The 22852-nt window shown below is 43.9% G+C and overlaps 1 protein-coding gene and 2 non-coding genes across 5 annotated transcripts; all 3 read right to left on the bottom strand.

Moving 5' to 3' along the window:
• Nucleotides 1-4: 4 nt before the first annotated feature.
• On the bottom strand, nt 5-22773 carry LOC110485748 (protein RRP5 homolog). 3 transcript variants are annotated; one of them, XM_036940406.1, is made up of 35 exons: nt 22685-22773; nt 21536-21665; nt 21171-21308; nt 20731-20895; nt 19608-19769; nt 19179-19299; nt 17366-17541; nt 16969-17076; nt 16471-16677; nt 15937-16061; nt 15412-15475; nt 15006-15152; nt 13929-14180; nt 13345-13470; nt 12941-13135; nt 12500-12673; nt 11893-12106; nt 11547-11699; nt 11127-11236; nt 10340-10833; nt 10128-10190; nt 9940-10036; nt 9743-9832; nt 9461-9566; nt 8994-9171; nt 7904-7960; nt 7560-7682; nt 7112-7234; nt 6662-6830; nt 5945-6214; nt 4673-4923; nt 3015-3183; nt 2627-2780; nt 2111-2276; nt 5-608 (listed from the first exon to the last, which is right to left on the bottom strand). In XM_036940406.1, the coding sequence occupies exons 2-35, from the start codon at nt 21641-21643 to the stop codon at nt 437-439; spliced, it is 5427 nt and encodes a 1808-aa protein (XP_036796301.1). In that variant the 5' UTR covers nt 21644-21665; nt 22685-22773; the 3' UTR covers nt 5-436. The 3 variants fall into 3 exon arrangements, with proteins under 3 accessions (XP_036796301.1, XP_036796300.1, XP_036796302.1); XM_036940405.1 differs by having other exon boundaries at nt 22640-22722; XM_036940407.1 differs by lacking the exon at nt 22685-22773 and adding an exon at nt 22537-22642.
• Nucleotides 4392-4632, bottom strand: LOC118938621. Its single transcript, XR_005035828.1, has one exon. It is a non-coding gene; the product is annotated as a small nucleolar RNA SNORA53 (small nucleolar RNA).
• Nucleotides 19390-19538, bottom strand: LOC118938571. Its single transcript, XR_005035779.1, has one exon. It is a non-coding gene; the product is annotated as a small nucleolar RNA SNORD15 (small nucleolar RNA).
• Nucleotides 22774-22852: the final 79 nt, after the last annotated feature.

Consider the following 22852-nt stretch of genomic DNA (forward strand, 5'->3'; position numbering starts at 1 on the left):
TCAGTTTAGGTTATTTACTGTCATTTATTTCATTACAAAATGATAGTCATTCTATTCCGTCAGGTCAGCATGCTTTCTCATCCATACATACAAAAAGTTCATTTAGTTTAAATGATGCTATTTATACAAAATGGGTCAAAAAGACTAGGTAGAATGACCTCCCACATTCCCAAGTCCATATCATGTGTGACATGTCACCATTTGAAAGCTTTCAAGCAATTAACAAATGTCTTCCCCGAATATCCATCAACACTATCCAATAGCAGGGTGTGTATCTGTGTGGCTACATCTGTGTGTGTGTGTGTGTCGAGGCTGTTATGACACTCAGGTCAGGCTTCCCCCTTGAGCACTTTGCCAGTTTGCTTCTTTTCCCACAGTTGCACAACAGCTGTTGGAAAATCCCCAAAACATGATGTGTGTGTGTGTGTGTGTGTGTCTATCTGGCGGCCTCTGTCCCTTTAGACTCCACGTACTCCAGAGCCTTGTCCTTGACAGCCTGGATGCTCTCTGGCGTGCCGCTCTTCTTCTCATACTCCAGGTAACGCTTGAAGAAGAACTTGATCCTCTTCACCGCCACACTCAGGTGGATCACACGGTCAAACACAGCCCTGAACACAGGAAACAGGATGTTAGACCAGGTCACATGACAGGAAACACCTTGCCACCAATGACGGTGCATTCAGAAATTATTCAGACCCCTCGACTTTTTGTACATTTTGTTACGTTACAGCCTCATTCTAAAATGAAATAAAAATGCCTCAATCTACACACATTACCCGATAATGACAATGTTCGCAAATGTATAAAATAAAAAATGAAATATCACATTTACATAAGTATTCAGACTCTTTACTCAGTACTTTGTTGAACCATCTTTGGCAGCGATTACAGCCTTGAGTCTTCTTGGGTATGATTCTACAAGCTTGGCACACCTTTATTTGGGGAGTATCTCCTCTGAAGATTCTTCTCTGAAGATCCTCTCAAACTCTGTCAGGTTGGCTGGGGAGCATCACTGCAAAGCTATTTTCAGGTCTCTCCAGAGATGTTCGATCGGGCCCAAGTCCGGGCTCTGGCTGGGCCACTCAAGGACATTCAGAGACTTGTTCTGAAGCCAATCCTGCGTTGTCTTGGCTGTGTGCTAAGGGTCGTTGTCCTGTTGGAAGGTGAACCTTCGCCCCAGTCTGAGGTCCTGAGCGCTCTGGAGCAGGTTCTCATCAAGGTTCTCTCTGTATTTTGCTCCATTCATCTTTCCCTCTATCCTGACTAGTCTCCCAGTCCTTGCCACTGAAAAACATCCCCACAGCATGATGCTGCCACCACCATGCTTCACCATAAGGATGGTCCAGATGTGACGCTTGGCACTCATGCCAAATAGTTAAATCTTGATTTCATCTGACCAGAGAATCTTGTTTCTCGTGGTCAGAGTCTTTAGGTGCCTTTCGGCAAACTCCAAGTGGGTTTTGTGCCATTTACTGAGGAGTGGCTTCCGCCTGGCTACTCTACCATAAAGACCTGATTGGTGGAGTGCTGCAGAGATGATTGTCCTTCTGGAAGGTTCTCCCATCTCCACAGAGGAACTCTGGAGCTATGTCCTTCCCCAGATCTGTGCCTCGACACAATCCTGTCTCGGAGCTCTATGGACAACTCCTTCAACCTCGTGGCTTAGTTTTTGCTTTGACATGCACTGTAAACTATGGGACCTTATATCGACAGGTGTGTGCCTTTCCAAATAATGTCCAATCAATTGAGTTTACCACAGGTGGACTCCAATCAAGTTGTAGAAACATCTCAAGGATGATCAATGGAAACAGGATGCACCGGAGCTCAATTTCGAGTGTCATAGCAAAGGGTCTGAATACTTATGTAAATAAAGCATTTTTGTTTGAATAAATGTGCAAAAAAAAAATCCTAGACTAAAGTTGATCATATTTAATATTTAAACATGTCTCCATAAATGAAATATTACCGGGTTAGCCGGGTCCCAGATGTGTTGGTGCTTTATTGCCAACTCCTATGGTCATTGTCATGCCAAACAGACCTGGGATCAGGCTATTCCAACGTCATTTCGTAAACATAACAAAACTAGTGAGGTGCCGTCGGGCTCACTCACCGGACTTCCTTCTGGGAGCCGTGTTTGACCATGAGGTCTATGAAGACGGACCACAGGTCGGTGCGTTTGGGGTAGCTGGTCAGGATCCTGTCCAACATGGCCTTTCCTCGCTCTACGTCTCCGTAGCGGAACTCCAGCTGGGCAAACTTGGCTATCAGATCCACATCTGAAGAGGACGACGGAGAAGGTGGATGGTTAACATGGAGATACTGTATGTAAGGTGTTAGTACCTTTTTGTCATAGAGTCAAAAAGGTACTAACTAAGAGCTGTCAACCTGGACAAATGACTTGGTGAGTGGATCTGTTGAAAGATAAACGGACTGAGTAGAATCAGGACAGGAAAGATTGGCGTAAAGCAATACAGACAAAATTCCACAAGATGGCGCTATTGCCATCTTGTTTATATCAATCCAACCCAGTGTCCAATTGGAGCTAGAGGTCGAATAGGGAATGTGTTGAGGTGGGGGGCTCCCAAAAGGTGTGTATGAGTCCGAAAGGTGATAACAGGGGCCTTACTGTCTTTGTTCGGCAGGCTCTTGATGGCCCTCTGTAGCAGGGCGCTGGCCGCGTCACTCTGACCCTGCTGAAGCAGGAAGGTCCCGTAGCTCAGCCACACAGCCTTCTCCTGACGGAACCGCTTCACCATGGTCTTGTACAGACCTTCCGCCTCCTACACACACAGAATTGATGAGAACCTACTCCAAACCGCACCAGTAAAAACAGCGTGCTAGTAGGACCATTCAACAGAAGAAACCTTACAAGAGGCTCAGAAAAAAAAGCTCCCAATACAACATCTAACGTGCTCTAATTCGACACGAGTAAATACGTGAAGTATATCACTTTTTTCCCATTGAGGAATGTTAGCCGTTGTAATGAATGTTTGTGAGCCCTGGCAGTAAGCTACCTTAGTCTTCTGACACTTGGCGTAAATGTCAGCCAGCTGCTGGTAGACGGGCATGGGTTCACAATACTGCACGGCTCGCTCAAACACCTTCTGAAGACTCTCCTCTGTCCCATACAGGTTCTCCAGGTTCAACAGAGCCACCCATACATTCAGCTTCTCCTGCTCTTCTCTGAGGGAGAATACACACACGTGTTATAGAATACATACGTTACACACACCCTTTCCTTCTTCCTTTCACCTCCTTTTTTTGTGATACATCTTTGTAAGAATGATTTGATGACAGACAGGATACAGACATTACACACAATCAACACTAGGGCTTTTAAATTATTATTATTATTTTTTAGAGGTGGTATGACGGTATTTTGTGTATTTTTGAATAAATAAAAGTTGTAAATGTGCTTTATGAGTAGTGGTTGTGACCCTAGGCTGGCAAGACATACATTCTAAGTGATGGGTCTTTCTACATTCTGATTGTTTAATACTGTTCAATTCAACCAAAACGATGTTTCTACATTTTATGAATTTCTGCATTTCCTGCACTAATTTGAGATCATTTCCATACTGCCAAGTAGGGCTGCACGATACAGGAAAACAATCTAGGCATTATTTTTAACCAAATGTTGCAACTGTTGCAAATTTGACTTGCAATTCAGAGCAAAACACTTGGGTGAACTGTTGGAATCATGGAAATAGAATGATTATTCTAATTATATAGCTAGAATATAATAGTGAGCACTTCGAATAGTGTTGTTTGACATGACAACGAATGAAAATGCCAGGGAGTTATTGTGACAGGGTAGGAACCAAAGTGTTGACAAGTGTTTCCCTGGGGACCCTACAATCTTTGGCTACATTGAATGTTTTCTTTAAGCTACTTAATTTAGCTAACATATTCATGTTTTGCGTATTCCTCTCTGATTTAGAAGATACTGTTGATACACGTATTATCAGGCTGTATAGCTGATTACGTTCTCTGACTCAGTACATTTATTAGCTAGCTAGCCAGCTAACTAGGGATTAGCATTAGCGGCAAATAACCCAATTTTCGAAGAAAAGACAAACTAGCCGTTTGCTGATGTAAGAAACACACTAAGTGTTGAAGAACAACAAATGCGCTCCTTGAGTGACAGGGGGCGGGGCTCGGTCTGTGGAAACGGGAATGAAGCGAGAGAGAGAGCAGAGAGATGGCCCAAGTAGCGAAGTAAACTATAAAAATGGACGTTACACACAGCGTACCACATTTAACAAACCAAACATTCAAATACCGTTTTAGAAGGCCAAGTAAAAAAAAAATACAGTATACTGCCCAGCCCTAATCGACACATTCATATCCCCCCACGCCAACCCACCCACAGGACCCGCTTTCTTCTTCGTGTTGTCCGCCCCCCAGCCCAGCTGCGCTGGTAGAATCCCCCCAGTAGAACTGAGGGTTGCCAGAGCAACATTGGGGCTGGGCGGGGCAGGTAGACTGCTCTCACACACCAATGACTCAAGCACCTCCAACTGTACAGCCAGAAAGCTGTTGAGGGCCTCCAGGCTGGAGTTGCAGTACTCAGAGAGCGACGACAGCACCAGCACAGGAGAACCCTCCAGAAGTGGATCTAAGGAGCGTGTTATGAACACACACACACACCTGTCCCCACCACACAACTAACCTGAAGGAGATAGTCTTCAGAGCCCTCTCAGCCACCGCTCTAGCCTGTTCTATCTGTGTGGCCTGCAGGTGGAAGGCCATGAATTGCAGCCAGAGCAGAGAGCTGTCAGGGGAGCCGAGTAGCAGGCGCTCAAAGCTAGCCGCCGTCTGGGGTCGCAGGCCTGGGTCCATCAGCTCCGTCTCCAGCTTGGTCAGGGCCTTCTCGGCCTCCCGCTTCTCTATCTCCTGCACATGGTGAGACTTCTTCTGGGCCTGGTGGACGAGGGGGATGAAAGCAAGGAAAGAAGAAAATAAAAAAAGGAAAGAAAGGATTTAGAGGAGAGTGGCAGTTAAAGAGAGATAGAGAAAGGTCATACAAGGTCATGAAATCAATATCAGTACTATAAATAATCCAATCCAGAGGTCAGACGTACACCTCCATGAACATTTGGGGCTGTACAGCCATTCTAACCCTCATAGCAAATGCAAAGAAAACATTCCTTAACTAAGTGATTTCCTTTAGTAGGTGCCACTCATAGTACAGGTCCAGCATTACTCGTTACCTTAGTGTTCCCCTCGCCTTACAACCCCAGCATTACTCGTTACCTTGGTGTTCCCCTCGCCGTACAACCCCAGCATTACTCCTTACCTTAGTGTTCCCCTCGCCTTACAACCCCAGCATTACTTGTTACCTTAGTGTTCCCCTCGCCGTACAACCCCAGCATTACTCCTTACCTTAGTGTTCACCTCGCCGTACAACCCCAGCATTACTCGTTACCTTAGTGTTCACCTCGCCGTACAACCCCAGCATTACTCGTTACCTTAGTGTTCCCCTCGCCGTACAACCCCAGAATTACTCTTTACCTTAGTGTTCCCCTCGCCGTACAACCCCAGCATTACTCCTTACCTTAGTGTTCCCCTCGCCGTACAACCCCAGCATTACTCGTTACCTTAGTGTTCCCCTCGCAGTACAACCCCAGAATTACTTCTTACCATAGTGTTCCCCTCGCCGTACAACCCCAGAATTACTCCTTACCTTAGTGTTCCCCTCGCCGTACAACCCCAGCATTACTCCTTACCTTAGTGTTCCCCTCGCCTTACAACCCCAGCATTACTTGTTACCTTAGTGTTCCCCTCGCCGTACAACCCCAGCATTACTCCTTACCTTAGTGTTCCCCTCGCCGTACAACCCCAGCATTACTCGTTACCTTAGTGTTCCCCTCGCCTTACAACCCCAGCATTACTTGTTACCTTAGTGTTCCCCTCGCCGTACAACCCCAGCATTACTCGTTACCTTAGTGTTCACCTCGCCGTCCTCCCCGTCGCTGGAGTCCTCTCCCCCCAGGGCAGCGGACGCTGGTTTCAGGGCGCTCAGGGCTGCATCCCAGGAGAACCCTCCGGTCACCTGCAGTCTGGCCGGCTGCACTGGGACGGGCTTCTCTACCTCCGCAGGCTCACACTTATTTTCCTCCTCTTCTTCTCTGAAGTACACCTCCACTCCGCTGTCGCTGTCCTCTCCTTTCCCCTTCTTCGTCTTCTTCTTCGAAACATTTTCTGCGGTTCCCTGCGTTAAGACAGAAGATAAGTGATTATATGGATTAGACATTCCAGTCCCCAATCAAACTGCTATGGCAATCCATGTTATACAGTGATCAGTGCGTCCTCTATTCTGTTTAGTAGTATTAGTATCAGTGACATCATGGAAGAGGACAGGTTTCCTTTGAAAATAGCTTATTATCTAAATTGTATTACATGTATAATTAAAAAAAAATTAAAAGCACTCACATCTCAGTTATCTTGTGTCATATCACTTTGTTTATTCAAACTAAAAAAGGATTAGCTTGTATTTCACCCTTAGCGGGGTCACTAGAAACCAGAAACATCCAGTTTTCAGGGATACAGCGTCTCCAACGTAGCGTCCTTTACCTCTGAAAACTGGATGTGATGACCCCGCTCAGACGCCTGCTACGTTAGATGACCTTGTATTAACAAAAGGGGGACAAATAGACACCTGCTTGCTCTCCGACTCCGTGCGTTTCCTCTTCTTGGTGGCGTCACGCTTCTCCTTGGCCTCTCCTGTCAGGCGCAGGTGCAGCCCCAGGGATTCTGGGAGCACGTCTGGTTTCCCAGTGTCCTCTTGGAGCAGAGACAGATCCACCAGCCCGCTTTCTTTATCGATGCTGCGAGGAACAACACATTCGTGTTAAAAACCTAAATGTAGAAACCTAACAACTCCTACACATTGGTGCTCGTGTTTGCTCCATAATAACCCTGTGGGTCACAGACATGTTCAATATAACAAATAAATCTAGGTTATTACCCAAAAATATGACTAACAACTTCCTTGTTTTATGGAACACCCCTACTCAAGAATGAGGTGGTCAGGAAGGGCCGACCTATTCTCCTAGCAGTGGTGGTGGGGTTGTACCAAATTATTGTAGGGGGGGGGGGGGGGTCTTACCTGAGGATCTTGGTGGTGAGCAGTGTGGACTGTGGTACTTTCTTGGCATAGTCTTGGTGGCTAGCCAAAAAGTACTTAGTGGCCTTCTGGAACTGGGCCCTGCCCTTTATGGATCTAGACAAACTGTCAAAAACAAAAAAAGCAACATTTTCAATTAGCTATATTACCATAGCAACAGCTTTTATACATTGGTTTTTCATATTCAGAATTGATCTTCAGGAAAAAGCTGCATGATAATGTCATACCTTCCCAGAACATTGTACATGTATACTAAAGGGACTGTGAATCTGAGATATAATGTCTTAAGTATAATACTGAAGTAATGAATACCTTACATGTATTTTTCATTCATAGTTTCATATCTTTCCAGGACATTGTAAAGGTATGTCATTTTTTTACATTTTATTAAAAGGGTTGGTTTCTATAAAGGGATAATGGACTGAGTTACCTAACAAAGACTCCCTGTGCATTGACAGTCCTCACATAGCCTCTGACGATCTGCCCCTCTGACAGGTCATCTAGAGACACAATCTCTGGGTCTTTTACTACCGAGGCCTTCTCTGGGTTCGTCCTGAAAGATCATTCAAATGATTCATTTAGAAAATGCCCTTTTCCAGTGCTCAAAGCGCCCAACATAGATATATGATAGTTAGAATGGACCAGTAGAATAGAGGAGAACGAAGAGAGAGACATGTATAGGGTTGAATAGGGTGTCGATATTGCATTTCCTAATACACTTAAACTCTTTAATTCATTTTGTCCATGAAAACCAAGTCAGATAGGGAATCGTACCTCGAAGAGCGGAGGGACAACTGCCAATTGCTCTTCGCCTCTCCTACAATGCAGCACCTAGAGAAAGAGCACAAAAACAATAACACGTTACTTAGTATAACCTTGAAATAACTTGAAGAATTACATAAATAAAGACCAGCTTTATAGAGTTAACACTCCAAAACCATTTTAACTTGACTAAACTTCTAGACTAGTCCAGTTAGCCTTTAACCCGGGTTTAAAGTGTGCCACTGACCTGACCAGCTGGTCCAGTTAGCCTTTAACCCGGGTTTAAAGTGTGCCACTGACCTGACCAGCTGGTCCAGTTAGCCTTTAACCCGGGTTTAAAGTGTGCCACTGACCTGACCAGCTGGTCCAGTTAGCCTTTAACCCAGGTTTAAAGTGTGCCACTGACCTGACCAGCTGGTCCAGTTAGCCTTTAACCCAGGTTTAAAAAGTGTGCCACTGACCTGACCAGCTGGTCCAGTTAGCCTTTAACCCAGGTTTAAAGTGTGCCACTGACCTGACCAGCTGGTCCAGTTAGCCTTTAACCCAGGTTTAAAAAGTGTGCCACTGACCTGACCAGCTGGTCCAGTTTCCTTTAACCCAGGTTTAAAGTGTGCCACTGACCTGACCAGCTGGTCCAGTTAACCTTTAACCCAGGTTTAAAGTGTGCCACTGACCTGACCAGCTGGTCCAGTTAACCTTTAACCCAGGTTTAAAGTGTGCCACTGACCTGACCAGCTGGTCCAGTTAGCCTTTAACCCAGGTTTAAAAAGTGTGCCACTGACCTGACCAGCTGGTCTAGTTAACCTTTGACCCAGGTTTAAAGTGTGCCACTGACCTGACCAGCTGGTCCAGTTAACCTTTAACCCAGGTTTAAAGTGTGCCACTGACCTGACCAGCTGGTCCAGTTAACCTTTAACCCAGGTTTAAAGTGTGCCACTGACCTGACCAGCTGGTCCAGTTAACCTTTAACCCAGGTTTAAAGTGTGCCACTGACCTGACCAGCTGGTCCAGTTAGCCTTTAACCCAGGTTTAAAAAGTGTGCCACTGACCTGACCAGCTGGTCTAGTTAACCTTTGACCCAGGTTTAAAGTGTGCCACTGACCTGACCAGCTGGTCCTTGCTGTACCGCTCCAGAGGTTTTGGCTTATATTTGTCGGCTAGGTCCTCCATGGCAACCGTTCCCATGGCGCTGAACGGCAGCTTCACCAGCAGACCCAGGTTTGGATCTAGCTTCTGCACCAACCCCATGATTACATGGCCCTTCTCCAACTTGTGTACACCTGACAGCGATTGACAACCGACACCACGAGTGAGTAAATGCAACCACAACATAGCGAGAGAGCTGTATTAGATGAGTCAATATGTCTGTATTGACAGTTCAAAGTTTAAAAGTTGGTTATACGTTGACATTTCTGTATTGGTGGTTAGCAGGGCCCATTTTCAATGTACTGATGTTTAGAAGGTTCTATGCGATTTTCAGTGTACTATTGATGGTTGGAAGGGTCTTATATTCACTGTATTGACGGTCAGAAGAGGGTTGTGTTTCTTGTGTTTAATTTGTGTTCTCACCATTGAGGGACAATGAGAGGCGTGAGGGCTTGGAGGAGCTGACTGTCACCACCTTAGCACTGACCGCCTGGCCCAGCTTGAACAGCTTCTCTGGGTGTTTGGCACCCTGAATAATACAAATTAATGATTTTAGAGAACCTATTAGGGTGAACACAGATCCATACAGTATAAGGGACATCTGAGGGATGACACCATCTCCATTTTACCGTTTTACAAAAATGTCTGGGAATTCCCCATAGCAGGAATGAGAAAAACATTGAGTTAAGTGTATATAAAACATACTTCAGGGTCAGAGGTCATGGCCAGTTGTTCAACAGTTCCAGTTACTGAGGGACCAGTAGTCACTTCTAGACACTTCCTATTTGGAAAGTACTGAGGAAGAAAAACACATTTAACACAGCTAGTATTACTACTAAACATGTTTCACACATTCTGTATAACAAGTTACTTAACTTCAATTTACGTTTGTTCAAACTCACCTTTGACACAAAGCAAATGACGTCGTCTCCGACCTGATAACGCTTCAGCTTCTCTTTGGTCTTGACTGGCTTAACATCTGCGTCTTCTTTCAGGTTCCTGTGACCAGAGAGGGACAGATTATCTAACAAGAAACCAAAAAGGCAGTATAATAACAGAATACGTTCTTCTAAATGTTCAGAACATTTACCTGGGAAGAAGTGAGAGTTCAGGCATGGAGTACGTGAAGTTGGGATGGGAGAACGGCAAGAACCTAAATAAAAGAAAGACAATATATATTTGCAACTAAAATAACGCAAATATTTAAAGCAGAATACCTGTAATTCAGAAATATCCTTCAAATGATCGAACTATATAACAAAATGTGGCTACTTAAATCTGTTACTATATTCTTATCCTTACCTGTGACTGTTGCCCTCCCGTCCTCCGATGACCCGGGCTGTGACCTCACTTCCTATCTTGAGGAGGGACGTGGGGAACGTTCCCACGCACACCACTTCCTGTATCTCGGACACGTGCACGCACCCCGTGCTCCCGTCCTCTAGCGTCACCAGCACACATGTAGGCTTCACTGTCTTCACCTTCCCCTTGACCACGTCGCCGTAGCGATACATGCCCTTCGACCTCTTGGAGTTGGAGATTAATCTTTTGCTTATGGGCGGGGCGAGTTCCCAGGACACTAGGGGGAGCCCTTCTAGTTCCTCGCAGCTGGATTTGGTGACGGTGATCGTCAGGGTTTTACCGGCGGTCAGTTTCTCAGCGTCGAAGCGGAACGTTTCGTTGAGGTGATTGGTGGTTTGGATGACCGTCAGTTGGGCCGTGTCGCCCAATGAGATGACGGCAAAGTCGCGGTCGGCGTGATGCACAGTGGCAGTGTGCGTGGACCCTGCCTCCACCTATAAGGACACAGGTTATGAACTATCAAGATTTAAAGGCTTTTCAAAGTGTTAAAGATTGTTTAGTCCAAAAGGGTGCAGGGAGTTTCAACTTGAGATAGAATACAGATCTATTGCATTGAATGTTTAAAAAAAAAAAATTCACCAAATGAACCACTATTGACTTCTCAGCCACCCAACCACTCATAAATAAGCTTCATGTAGTCCCAAATGAAACTAGCTATAGTAGAGCAGTGTTCCAAACCCACTATATAGGAACTAGGGTGTCACTTGAGATGCAGCCTTGTACTCACCGCTTTCCTCTTGCCGGTCAGTTTAGCCAAGAGGGACACGTAGACTTCAGAGGTCACGAGGTCAACGTGGAGGATTACCGGCATGCACTCCTGTCCCGTCGCCAACTTACCTGAAACATTACACACATTTAGTTTACATTATACCTATGATGTAACAGTCAAAACATGTGTCACACTCAAAAGATTCCTCATGTGTCTGGTAGAAGGGTAAACAAAGCTCTATTATTGGGTTCATCGCGATGACTAAGGTGTAACAGTCAAAAGATTCCCCATATTATGTCTGGTAAAAGTTCCACAGGGTACAGGGTCAATTCCATTTAAATTCAGTCAATGCAGGAGCTACAATTGTAATTTCAATTCACTTCCTGAATTGAAAGAGAATTGAGCCCGACCCTGATTGGACATATAGTGAATACTCACCCGGCGCATGGTCCTTGGTGGCCAGTACGGTGGCTGCGCTGAGTTCGTCTGACTTGAAGGTGACACTCCCGTCCTCCCTCACCTCGTCTACGCTCATCTTCATCCTCTGGCCTATGGTCACCGCAGACAGCTGCTTGAGTAGGTCAGAGTCACCTGTCAGAGACAGAGGATGAACAAGAAAATAGAGAGAGAGTTAAAGGTAACTCTTAGCATAATCATTTTCATCAATTTAAATGTATTGGAATAGCACTTTTGAACCTACTAGGAAAAGGGAACTTTAGCAAACGGAAGAAAACTAATAGTTCCTTGAACAGTTGACAACAACGTTACAACTCCACCCACGTACCTCTGCTGGCCATCATCTCCATCACCGCCTTCCTTTCCTGCAGGCCTCGGATCAGCCTGGCCTGGCCGTCTCTCTCAGGGGAGGGGACCTCTGACACCTTGAGACTGACCAGGAACCTGTGCTTCTCCTCGTCCAAGTTGGTCACCTTGGCAACCACTGTATGGCCCAGCTGGAAGTGAGCCGCAGTGTCGCCGACGAACTTGTCACTCATGGCCTAGAGGAGAAAGAGTATGTCAATATAAATTATTCTATACTAATGGCTTTTAGACAATGTTATTGATGATTTGAAGGAGAAAGGAGACGTGAGCTGCATAAATTATACAAAGAGAGGAATCCTGAAGAAAAAAAATCTGTTCCGATTGTGTTTCTTTGGTTGAACATATGACTGAGCTTCAGATCCTTGTGGACCTTGGTCAGGGTGATTATACCTTTTCAACAAACTGCATAATATATTCTTAGCTAACTCCCATTGACCCCTACTAACTCCCATTGACCCCGACTGACTCCCATTGACCCCTACTAACTCTTAGTAAATTCCAATTTACTCCCACTAACTCCAATTGACTGTTGCTAACTCCCACAGGTAACTCCTTCCCTACCAACTCACCGCTTTAGGGGCCAGGCCAACCAGGCCATAGGGGAACTCCACAAACACTCCATAGGGCATGATGTTATTGACCCAGCCAATCAGCTGCACCCCAACTGAGATGTCAGAGAACTCCTTAGCCACCACGCCCCCCTCCTCCAGGAATGACTTCAGAGTGGGCTTTTTAGTCAGGGTCTTGAGACAGGCAGGGTTAAGGGAAAGAGGTACTGTGTAGTCGTACTACAGTAAAAAGTGGTTACGATGTCCTTTAGTTAGAGGTAGTCGTTTCCTTGGTATAGCCACTACATTCTAAACACAACCACGACAGCCAGCCACAATGGTGAGACGAACACAACATTCAGCCACACTGATGAGCGTTCTGTTATGTTTTGGGCTATGTGTCTGAAATCAATGTGTGAAGGTAAGTGAGCGATCTGAAGTTCAAAAGTATGAAAAGGATACAATAGTCTGTTTCTTCTTGCTGAGGCAGACAATGTTGGAGATGATGTCACCCTCTTGCAGCCCCTCCCACAGCAGTAGACAGTTGGACACGTGGTCGGAGAGGTGCATCATGGGTAGCAAGGCGGTGGTCTCCTCTGGGAGAATGGACACCTCCAGACCGGTAAGGAATTTACTCACCACCTTAACCTCCACTTTCTAAAACAAACAAAAAAAATACAAAAAAGCAGAATACAAAGATCAGTTTAGAGTCCAAGCCAACAGCGGAGATGAACCTAACACGTTTAACAACTGCATAGAACATGCAACTATGTAAAAGACAGACCATCTTTTACATTTTTTAAAAACAAATTCAGAAATGATTATATGTGTTAACAATATGAAAGGACGTGCTGCCATTTTCTTACCTTCCCAACCTCAAAGTCAAACTTGGGTTTAGGCGGTCCCTCAGTATCTCCTCCTGCCACTGCCTTGAAGGAAAGAAGGAGCTTCTCCTTCTTCACGTCACAGTTCAGCACTTTAGCCTTCACCACCTGAACATAACAGAGAACCAAGGTAGCCATTAAGACTGCGTTTAGAAAGGCAGCCCAATTCTGATATTTTTTTTCCCACTAATTGGTATTTTAACAATTAACACCAGACCTTTCCACATCAGATCTTTTTGTTTGTTTGTTGATGTGATTGGTCCAAAGACCAATTAGTGAAAAAGAGATCAGAATTGGGCTGTCTGTCTAAACTAAGACTTCCCTGTTTTGATACAGAAGTTTAAAACAGAACCTTTTCTGACACCGGCAAGACAAACTGGTGGAAGAACTTCAGTTAAACTTTTATGTGTCAAAGTTCAATAACTATCAGTAGGCTACTTCAAAGTTATTCAAGAGGACAATTAGCCTATATCGTAAGTAGAACAGAAAAACAACAACAAATCTACAACGCATAAGAATTATCAAGATACAGAAAAGTTCCAGGCAGCCATTTTGTTTCCCCTCACCTGTCCGACATAGAACACGTTCTCAGGAACTATCACTGGCTCCGTGCTGAGCTCGTTGGGGGGCACCAGCCCCTTGACTTTGCCGTAGAAACAGACGATGCAGCCAAAGTCCTTGACACAGACGATGAACCCGTGGGAGACGTGACCGCGGCGGGCATCTTCGTAGGTCAGGAACGGGGGGAGGGAGGAATCTATCAGGGCCCTTTTCCTGGTTAGGGTCAGCTTCTTTGCCCGTGGGTCCACCGACAACACCTGAGACAGAGGGATGGAGGGAAACCGTTTTAAACTAAGAAATTAAACAGCAAACCAGACAAGCAAGCATAGAGTACGTTAAAACCTCTTAAGGATCTCTACAGACTGGTGTTCCACCCGCGGGACGGTTGAGCTAATGTGCGCTAACGTGGTTAGCATGAAGTTGTAAGTAACAAGACCATTTCCCAGGACATAAACATATCTGATATTGGCAGAAAGCTTAAATTCTTGTTAATCTAACTGCACTGTCCAATTTACAGTAGCTGTTACAGTGAAAGAATACCATACTATCGTTTGAGGAGCGTGCACAGTTATGAACTTGAAAAGTTATTAATAAACCAATTAGGCACATTTGGGCAGTCTTGATACAACATTTTGAACAGAAATACAATGCTTCATTGGATCAATGTAAAACTTTGCACATTCACCACTGCCACTTAGTGGCCAAAATCTAAATTGCGCCTGGGCTGGAATAATACATTATAGAATTTCTCTTGCACTTCAAAGATGATGGTACAAAAAAAATACAAAAAAAACATGTTTTTTTCTTTGTATTATCTTTTACCAGATCTAATGTGTTATATTCTCCTACATTCATTTCACATTTTCACAAACTTCAAGTATTTCCTTTGAAATGGTGCAAAGAATATACATATCGTTACAAGACAATTTTTAATCTACTTATTAGGTAGATTAACCTACACCTAATATTTGCTAAAGAGAATTATGAGTAGGTGTTTATTTCATCAATGATTGGTTCCCCAAGGTTAAAGGTCACCACAGTTGACCCTTTCTAAAGGTGAGCGGTTACACAGTACTACTGACCCGGCACTTGATGATCATGCCCACTGCGTACTGCTTCTCTGGGTTCTTGAGGATGATGTCAGAGAGGTGTGTCCGGGGAACCAGGCCTCTGATATAGTCGGTCACCTTCACCATCATGCCATGGTTCTGGAGGGACGTCACCGTGCCCTGGGAGAGAGGGAGGACAAACTGGGTTAAAACACACGCCACTAGGAATGCAGAATTCCAAGGTTGGAAGGTTCCTGGAATCAGGAGCAAATCATCCAGAATCCCCCAACCTGGATTTCTAGAAAACCTAGGAAAGTTACCAGAGTTTTGGCAGCCTACACACACACACACACACACTTTAATGGGCAATTTTTTTTGAAGACCTTTCAGAGGTGTTGTGCGAGAGAGAGAGACAAACTAAAAATATAAAATATCTTACCTGAACAATCTGTCCAGGTTGGATGTCATGGTATCTTCTGAAGAACGGGGCATCAACGATGCTCCTATAGGAGAGACAGCAAGGTTACAAGCTGGTACAAACATACGTCCTTTCCAAGCTGGAACAAACATACGTCCTTTCCAAGCTGGAACAAACATACGTCCTTTCCAAGCTGGAACAAACATACGTCCTTTCCAAGCTGGATCAAACATACATCCTTTCCAAGCTGGAACAAACATACGTCATTTCCAAGCTGGAACAAACATACGTCCTTTCCAGATGTATTGAATATTGAATGGAATTGAAAACATCACACACATTTGCAACAGGGCTTTCACGCACACACACTATTCAAAGTCGGGTTCGTGACCCCTAGTGGGGTTGCTTGGGAATTGTAGTTGGGTCACCCGAAACAGACAATTAAGAATACAGATTATTGTATGGGACAATACACAAACGTTTGAGAAAGATAACTTGAAAAATACTATGTTATTGAATTAATGTATTTATTGTTTCCGCACTTACTGACGCAGGCTGACCAGGTGCACCTGCTCCATGGGGCTGAAGTCCATGATCCTACAGGTGTGTTCAGGCTTGGCCATGACACGGTTCAGGTTGAACGCCTCCATGGGCTCCTTCATGTGGTTCCTCTGGAGACAGGAGAAACGGACGGATCAAATCAAACCACTGCCACTAGGCCAGTCACAGACCACATTAGTCCACTTTCACTGGGTCAGGTCAAAGCAGCCATGGGTTTGAGGGTTTGCATTGTTTTTAATGTTGGGTTGTCACATGATCCAAGGGGCACAGGCTCACCATCATGTTCTCACCTTCGCAATATTCTCTACAACACTGTCTTTGTCCTATAGTGGCTAGTCCTTAGCATTTTGGCAGTAGTAAGGTGCTCTACCAGGTCTACAAAGAGGGGCTTGGCTATAGTTAGTATAGTACACCAACAATATGGTCTACCAACAATAGGAACTAACATGTACGAAGACCCGAGTTGGTACTTAAACTCACAAGACGCAACGCAGGTATGGTCTAACAACACGGACTCACATGTACAAACACCACAGTCTGGTCAGGCAGCTCCAGCATGGCTCCAGACAGGTGATGGAGAGCGGTCATCTTGCAGCCATGCGCCACCTCCCCTATCCTCTCAGTGGCCACCAGGTCCACGTCGCCCCCTGGCTGCAGCAGGTGGCTGCGCAGGGACAGGCCCACCAGCCGGGTGGACGGCTCCACATAAAGGACGCAGGCCTTCACCTGGGAGAGAAAGGGGTAAGAGGTCAAAGGTCAATCAAGGTCAACTGAATGTAATGTCTAAACAAGATTACAGTCATAATTGGCCAATTTGAAATTCTCATGAATTGCTTGTTTTTGTTTTGTTACTCGAGGTAGAAATAAGTACTAAATAAATAAGAACTCCTGCATCTACGATTACTGTTGAAAAACTCGCTTTCATACGATGCAAAGTCCGACATTCTATACCATTCTGTCTCATCCAACTGTGTGACAGACTGATTGGCAATAGCCTAATAGACTGTAAATTCTTACGTTGTCTCCCTCGTTGAATGTGGAGGCCTGTTCTGGTTCCAGGTGCATAAAGTCCACCAGGCCGGTGAAGGAGGAGAGGAACTCCAGAATCAGACCATGTAGGGTCACCTAGAACCACAGTGTCAACCACAATGAAACAGGACATCAACAGATTATTGACTTTAAAAAAAAAAGAGACCTCTCAGATATACTAAATTGCAAGTTCTCTAGTTGCTATAAATATTACAAAAAGTGTATACATCAAGCAACAAGAGACATTTACCAACAATACTAAGCCATGAAACGGTGCAATTGTTCATTTATAATCATAGGTGTAAGCCAACACTTCTCTGTGCTTAGACTTAGAATACTAATATGTATAAGATTGTTGTTAGAATACAGTATTCAGTCAATGTACCTTTTTGATCTGCGCCTTGACCAGTAGGCCAGGCAGCAGGCTGGTAAGGGTCCAGCCGTGCGCTGTGTCTGCAACGGCCTGGGCCACCGCCGTGGGGCTGATGGACAGACGGACCACACGCTCATCGTTCTTCACCTCCTCCAACAGAGAAGTCACATACTGGCCCACCTTCAGCTCTGCAACACCAGGGTTGTTGTGTTCGTTAGGCATCAAACGGAAGAAAACAGACTGAAACAGGAAGGGGCTACCGGGACTTGTCCCATAAGAAATTCTCATTTATATTTTCCGTTGCAAAACATTTAAAAGCTATTCAATTGCGAGCCACAATGAACATGATCCAGAAAAGTCACATTCAACACAGTTAAAACTTCTTTGGGATAGGGGGCAGCATTTTCCCTTTTGGATGAATAGTAAACTGCCTCCTACTCAGTCCCAGATGCTAATATATGCATATTATAATTAGTATTTGATAGAAAACACTCTGAAGTTTCTAAAACTGTTTGAATGATATCTGTGAGTATAACAGAACTCATATGCAGGCAAAAGCCTGAGAAAAAATCCAAACATGAAGTGAGAAATCTGAGGTTTGTAGTTTTTGAACTCAGCCCCTATCGAATACACAGTGGGATATGGGTGATTTTGCACTCCCTAAGGCTTCCACTAGATGTCAACCATCGTTGGAACGTTGTTTCAGGCTTCTACTGTTAAGGGGGGCCGAATGAGAGGGGATTGAGTCAGAGGTCTGGCAGCAGCCTCGATCTCAGTCACGCACATTCACATGAGTTAGCTCTCGTTCTATTGCTTTTCTACATTATTGAACATTTAGGATAAAAACATCCTAATGATTGATTATATACTTAGTTTGACAAGTTTCTACGACCTGTAATATAACTTCTTGAACTTTTCGTCCGACGTTCAGCTGGACCTCAACAAGCGTTTTGGATTTGTTTACCATACGCCCTAACAAAATAAGCTATTTGTACATAAATGATTAACTTTATCGAACAAATCAAACATTTATTGTGGAACTGGGATTCCTGGGAGTGCATTCTGATGAAGATCATCAAAGGTAAGTGAATATTTATAATGCTATTTCTGACTAATGTTGACTGAGCAACATGGCGGATATTTCATTTGGCTGGTTTGGGCTCTGAGCGCCGTACTCAGATTATGCTTTTTCCTTAAAGTTTTTCTGAAATCTGACACAGCGAATGCATTAAGGAGAAGTGTATCTAAAGTTCCATGCATAACACTTGAATTTATCAACATTTATCATGAGTATTTCTGTGAATTGATGTGACTCTCTGCAAAATCACTGCATGTTTTAGAACTACTGAACATAACACACCAATGTAAAATTAGATTTTTGGATATAAATATGCACGTTATCGAACAAAACATACATGTATTGTGTAACATGAAGTCCTATGAGTTTCATCTGATGAAGATCATCAAAGGTTAGTGATTAATTTTATCTATATTTGTGCTTTTTGTGACTTCTCTCTTTGGCTGGAAAAATGGCTGGGTTTTTCTGTGACTTGGTGGTGACCTAACATAATAGTTTGTGGAGCTTTCGCTGTAAAGCATTTTTTTAAATCAGACACTGGTTGGATTAACGAGCATTGTATCTTTAAAATGGTGCCTAATACTTGTATGTTTGAGAAATTTGATTTATGAGATTTCTGTTGATTTGTATTTGGCGCCCTGCAATTTCATTGGCTGTTGGCGAGGGGTTCCGCCAGTCCTAGACTAACAGCGTGACATTGAATGGTATGTGTACTATATTTGATGTGAAAGGGGACTCTTTAGATACCTTTCGGACTATTCGTTTTGTCTTTGGCTGCCTGCTTGGGCAGGAAGGCCTTGGTTCCCTTGATGCCGAGGTCAACCAGGTAGCCGTGATCCTCAATACTCTCCACACAACCACTCAGGATCTGAAACAAAAACGTGACACATCCGTCTAAGCCTAAAGCATGACCTCAAAACATTAACAGGATATCACAACTTTTCTTTATTTTTCTAGCTCTTCTTAGACAAATGCCTCTATGTCTTCAACTGAAGAGACACTGCTCTGGGGAACTGAACCCAGAGACACAAAACATGACCCTGACTCAGTGACCCCCCCAAGACAGACTGTGCTCCGCTCCGACTCGTCATCGTATCATCACTGAAGAGGATATCACAGGCCCAGATCCTGTTTTTAATTTGTACTATATCACGTATACTGTAGGTGTTGACTCACCAAGCCAGCCTTCAGAGAGCCAGTACTCAAGCCCTTGTTGACCTCTTTGGGGTTGATTGACAGCTGAATGCTGACCGATCCTCCTTTGGCAGTGTCCAACCTGGCTACCACACACCTGACCAGCATGCCCGGGGAGAAGAGACTGGCGAGTGAGAAGATCTCCTGGAGAGAAAGAGCAAAGTGGATCCATTAGGATGCGTTGTTCACACCTCATTCGTACAGCATCAGGCATTGTCTTCTGAACTCCGTAAGGTCGGGAGCCCTACGGTGCACCAAGCAAAAAAATTATAATTAAAGCTGTATACGTTTTTAAAAAAAACTCAGAGCACAGTTCTTCTAAATATTGTATAATATGAGGATAAGACCTCTCAGGCCGTGTGTAGACTACAGTCAATTAAGTGTTGTATTCTGATCAAGGAGTTTTGATCATGCATCTACACTACATTTAAATATGTCTACAGTGTCCGGATTTCCTTTCCCGCACTATAATCAAATGTCAGTAAGCATTCTGCTAATGGTGGCATAGGCAAAAGATGATAATAGCACAAGAACTTGATGGCAGTAGTAAAATACTGTAACTAGTCAACTAGCCCCTGTAGCTAGCCAGCAAGCTCGGAAAGCTAAAGAGGTTAGCAGAAACATCTCTGTAACTCTAGCCAAACAAAATTGTGTTTTTCAAAAATATTAGCCAGCTGGATTACATTTATGAAGCCAGCAAACACATTCCTCACACACAAAGAACATATTTCCCCCACAACAGTATAATGAAAAGATGGCTCTCGCTCCCAAAAAACAAGTTTCTAAAGACTTGCCGTTGGAATGCTGATGACGTTGCCCACTATATACGCTTTCAGTGGCCTGATTGCGTCCAGACTCAGGAGAAGTCCGCACACAATGCGTCCCTGAGGTGATCAGCCTTATATGAACCCAGTGCGACTTTTGTGCGCCTAGAACTGTCTTTTAAGTGATTATCATATTCTGATAGCAGAAGTAGCATCTATGTGTCAAGTGTAGACATGCCCTTAGAACTAACTTATTAGACATCTCAGAAACTAGTGCATAGCCTTTTACCTATATAAAGACAGAACAATCCCCTCGGTAGGAGTTACATGAAATGTGTTACCTCTGAAGAAGCAGAGTCCAGGTGGTCACTCAGTATCTTGGTGTACGAGTCCGAGATATTGGAAATGTTCAGGTATCCCAGAAGGCCGCTGGGCAGGTTAATCGTCACCTCTAAATCTGCCACCTCCTTCACACAGCCCAGCAGTAGGGTACCCACCTTCAGGCTCTGGGGGTAAAACACACAAAAAAAAAACAGGATTGTGTTCATTAGTAATCAACCAGAATAAAATGTACCGAAACAGAGGGACTCCCTGAACGTGTCCAATAAGAAACACTTTTTTTTTACCCCTTTCCCTGTTACACAACCTTTAAAGAAAAAATTGCAACGTTGTGCCCTTATGAGCATGACCCAGGTTCAGATCACATTCAAAGGGTGTGCAAAGGAAATGAGATGGCAGAGAAATATAAAATGTTAAAAAGTATGTTGTTGATTGAACTTACTTTTAACTGTAGGATATCTATAGAGGTTGTTGTATTGAGCTTCAGCGCCTCCTCTTTGCTCGTCCTTTGCCTCTTAGCTTTCTTCAAGGCATCCCCTTTCTGTCCCTTCCTTTTCTTGGATTCCTCTGATGTATGTGTCTGAAAGGGTCAACCACAATAGTATCTTTACTGACAGACAGAATACTGTTTGAGATGCACATTTGAGCTTATCTCTGGTCCAGGGCGTCAGTAGGTTGCATTGTCGCCAGAGTGTCAGTCGGCTGCACTGTCGCGAACGAATCTCTGGACCAGAGCTAATTAGAGCTAAACCACAACAAGGTTCGTATATCACATTGATGATCGACTAGACTCATTTTTTTTTATACCTCGAACAGATTGTCCACTTCTGTATGCCTTCTCACAGGTTCTGCTTTACTTTCAGTGGTCTGCTTGGTTTTACCTCCGCGAGGGAAGTCCTCCTCCGTTGATGCCATGGTTGTTTACTGATTTAAAGGTCTACAGACAAAATACACAGTGAATGTTATCAATCAGAGAGGAAAGGGGGTGATAAGGGTTATTTTAGAACACATGCCAGTGGTGGAAAAAGCACACCATTTTCATACTTGAGTAAAAGTAAAGATAGCTTTAAAGAAATTAACTCAAGTAAAAAGTTAGTCACCCTGTAAAATACGACTTGAGTAAAAGTCTAAAAGTATTGGGTGTCAAATGTACTAAGTATCAAACATAGAATACATAAAAAATAAAAAAAAATGCCTATATTAAGCAAACCAGACGACACGATGTTCTTGTTTTTATTAGGATAGCCATGGGCACAGTTCAACACTCAGACAAAATTTACAATCGAAGCATTTGTGTTTAGTGAGTCTGCCAGATCTGAGGCAGTAAGGATTACCAGGGATGTTCTCTTGATAAGTGCGTGAATTGGACAATTGTCCGGTCGTGCTAAGCATTCAAAATGTAACGAGTACTTTTGGGTGTCAGGGAAAATGTATGGAGTAAAACGTACATTATTTTCTTTAGAAATGTAGTCAAAAATATGAATACTAAAGTAAAGTACAGATACCCCAAAAAACGACTTAAGTACTACTTAAAAGTATTTTAACACCACTGCACATGTCAAGCAATGTATGATTGTACAGTTTCATATATCTACTATTTCTAATACACCTATGATAAAGCTTTTGATTGTGAACACTTTGGCATTGCTACATCCACATTGAATGTATTATTTACCTTCTGCTTTACAAAATACTTAGCTAGAATCTTGATGGCTTGCTACATCCCCACTAGCACATCCCAAAACATCAGCAGCATTGCTAACCTTAGCTAGTAAGCTACAGTCCATTAGCATGCAAGCTATACGTACCAGACAATCGGTTAAAACACAAAAATACAACAATCAATACGTGCCAAGGTTTTCCTCGATTCTACATGTTTATAAAAATGTAACATCTACCAGCAAACTCTACCTTTTTTTTAAAATATCCAGTTCAGAAGTTGGTATGCAAACTCACATGTGTGGATCAGAAGCACACCATGTTTTCAAACCGGAAACGAACTTCAGTGGGCGTTTCCCTAATTGTCCATTCACGTCCATCTTTAGAGTGATTGACGTTTCAACAAACCTATCACTGTCCAATTTTACAATAAAAAGGCGGGGTTATTCATTGACTGACGTTAGC

Source organism: Oncorhynchus mykiss, chromosome 13 (assembly GCF_013265735.2).
Source record: "Oncorhynchus mykiss isolate Arlee chromosome 13, USDA_OmykA_1.1, whole genome shotgun sequence".
Lineage (NCBI taxonomy): Eukaryota > Metazoa > Chordata > Actinopteri > Salmoniformes > Salmonidae > Oncorhynchus > Oncorhynchus mykiss.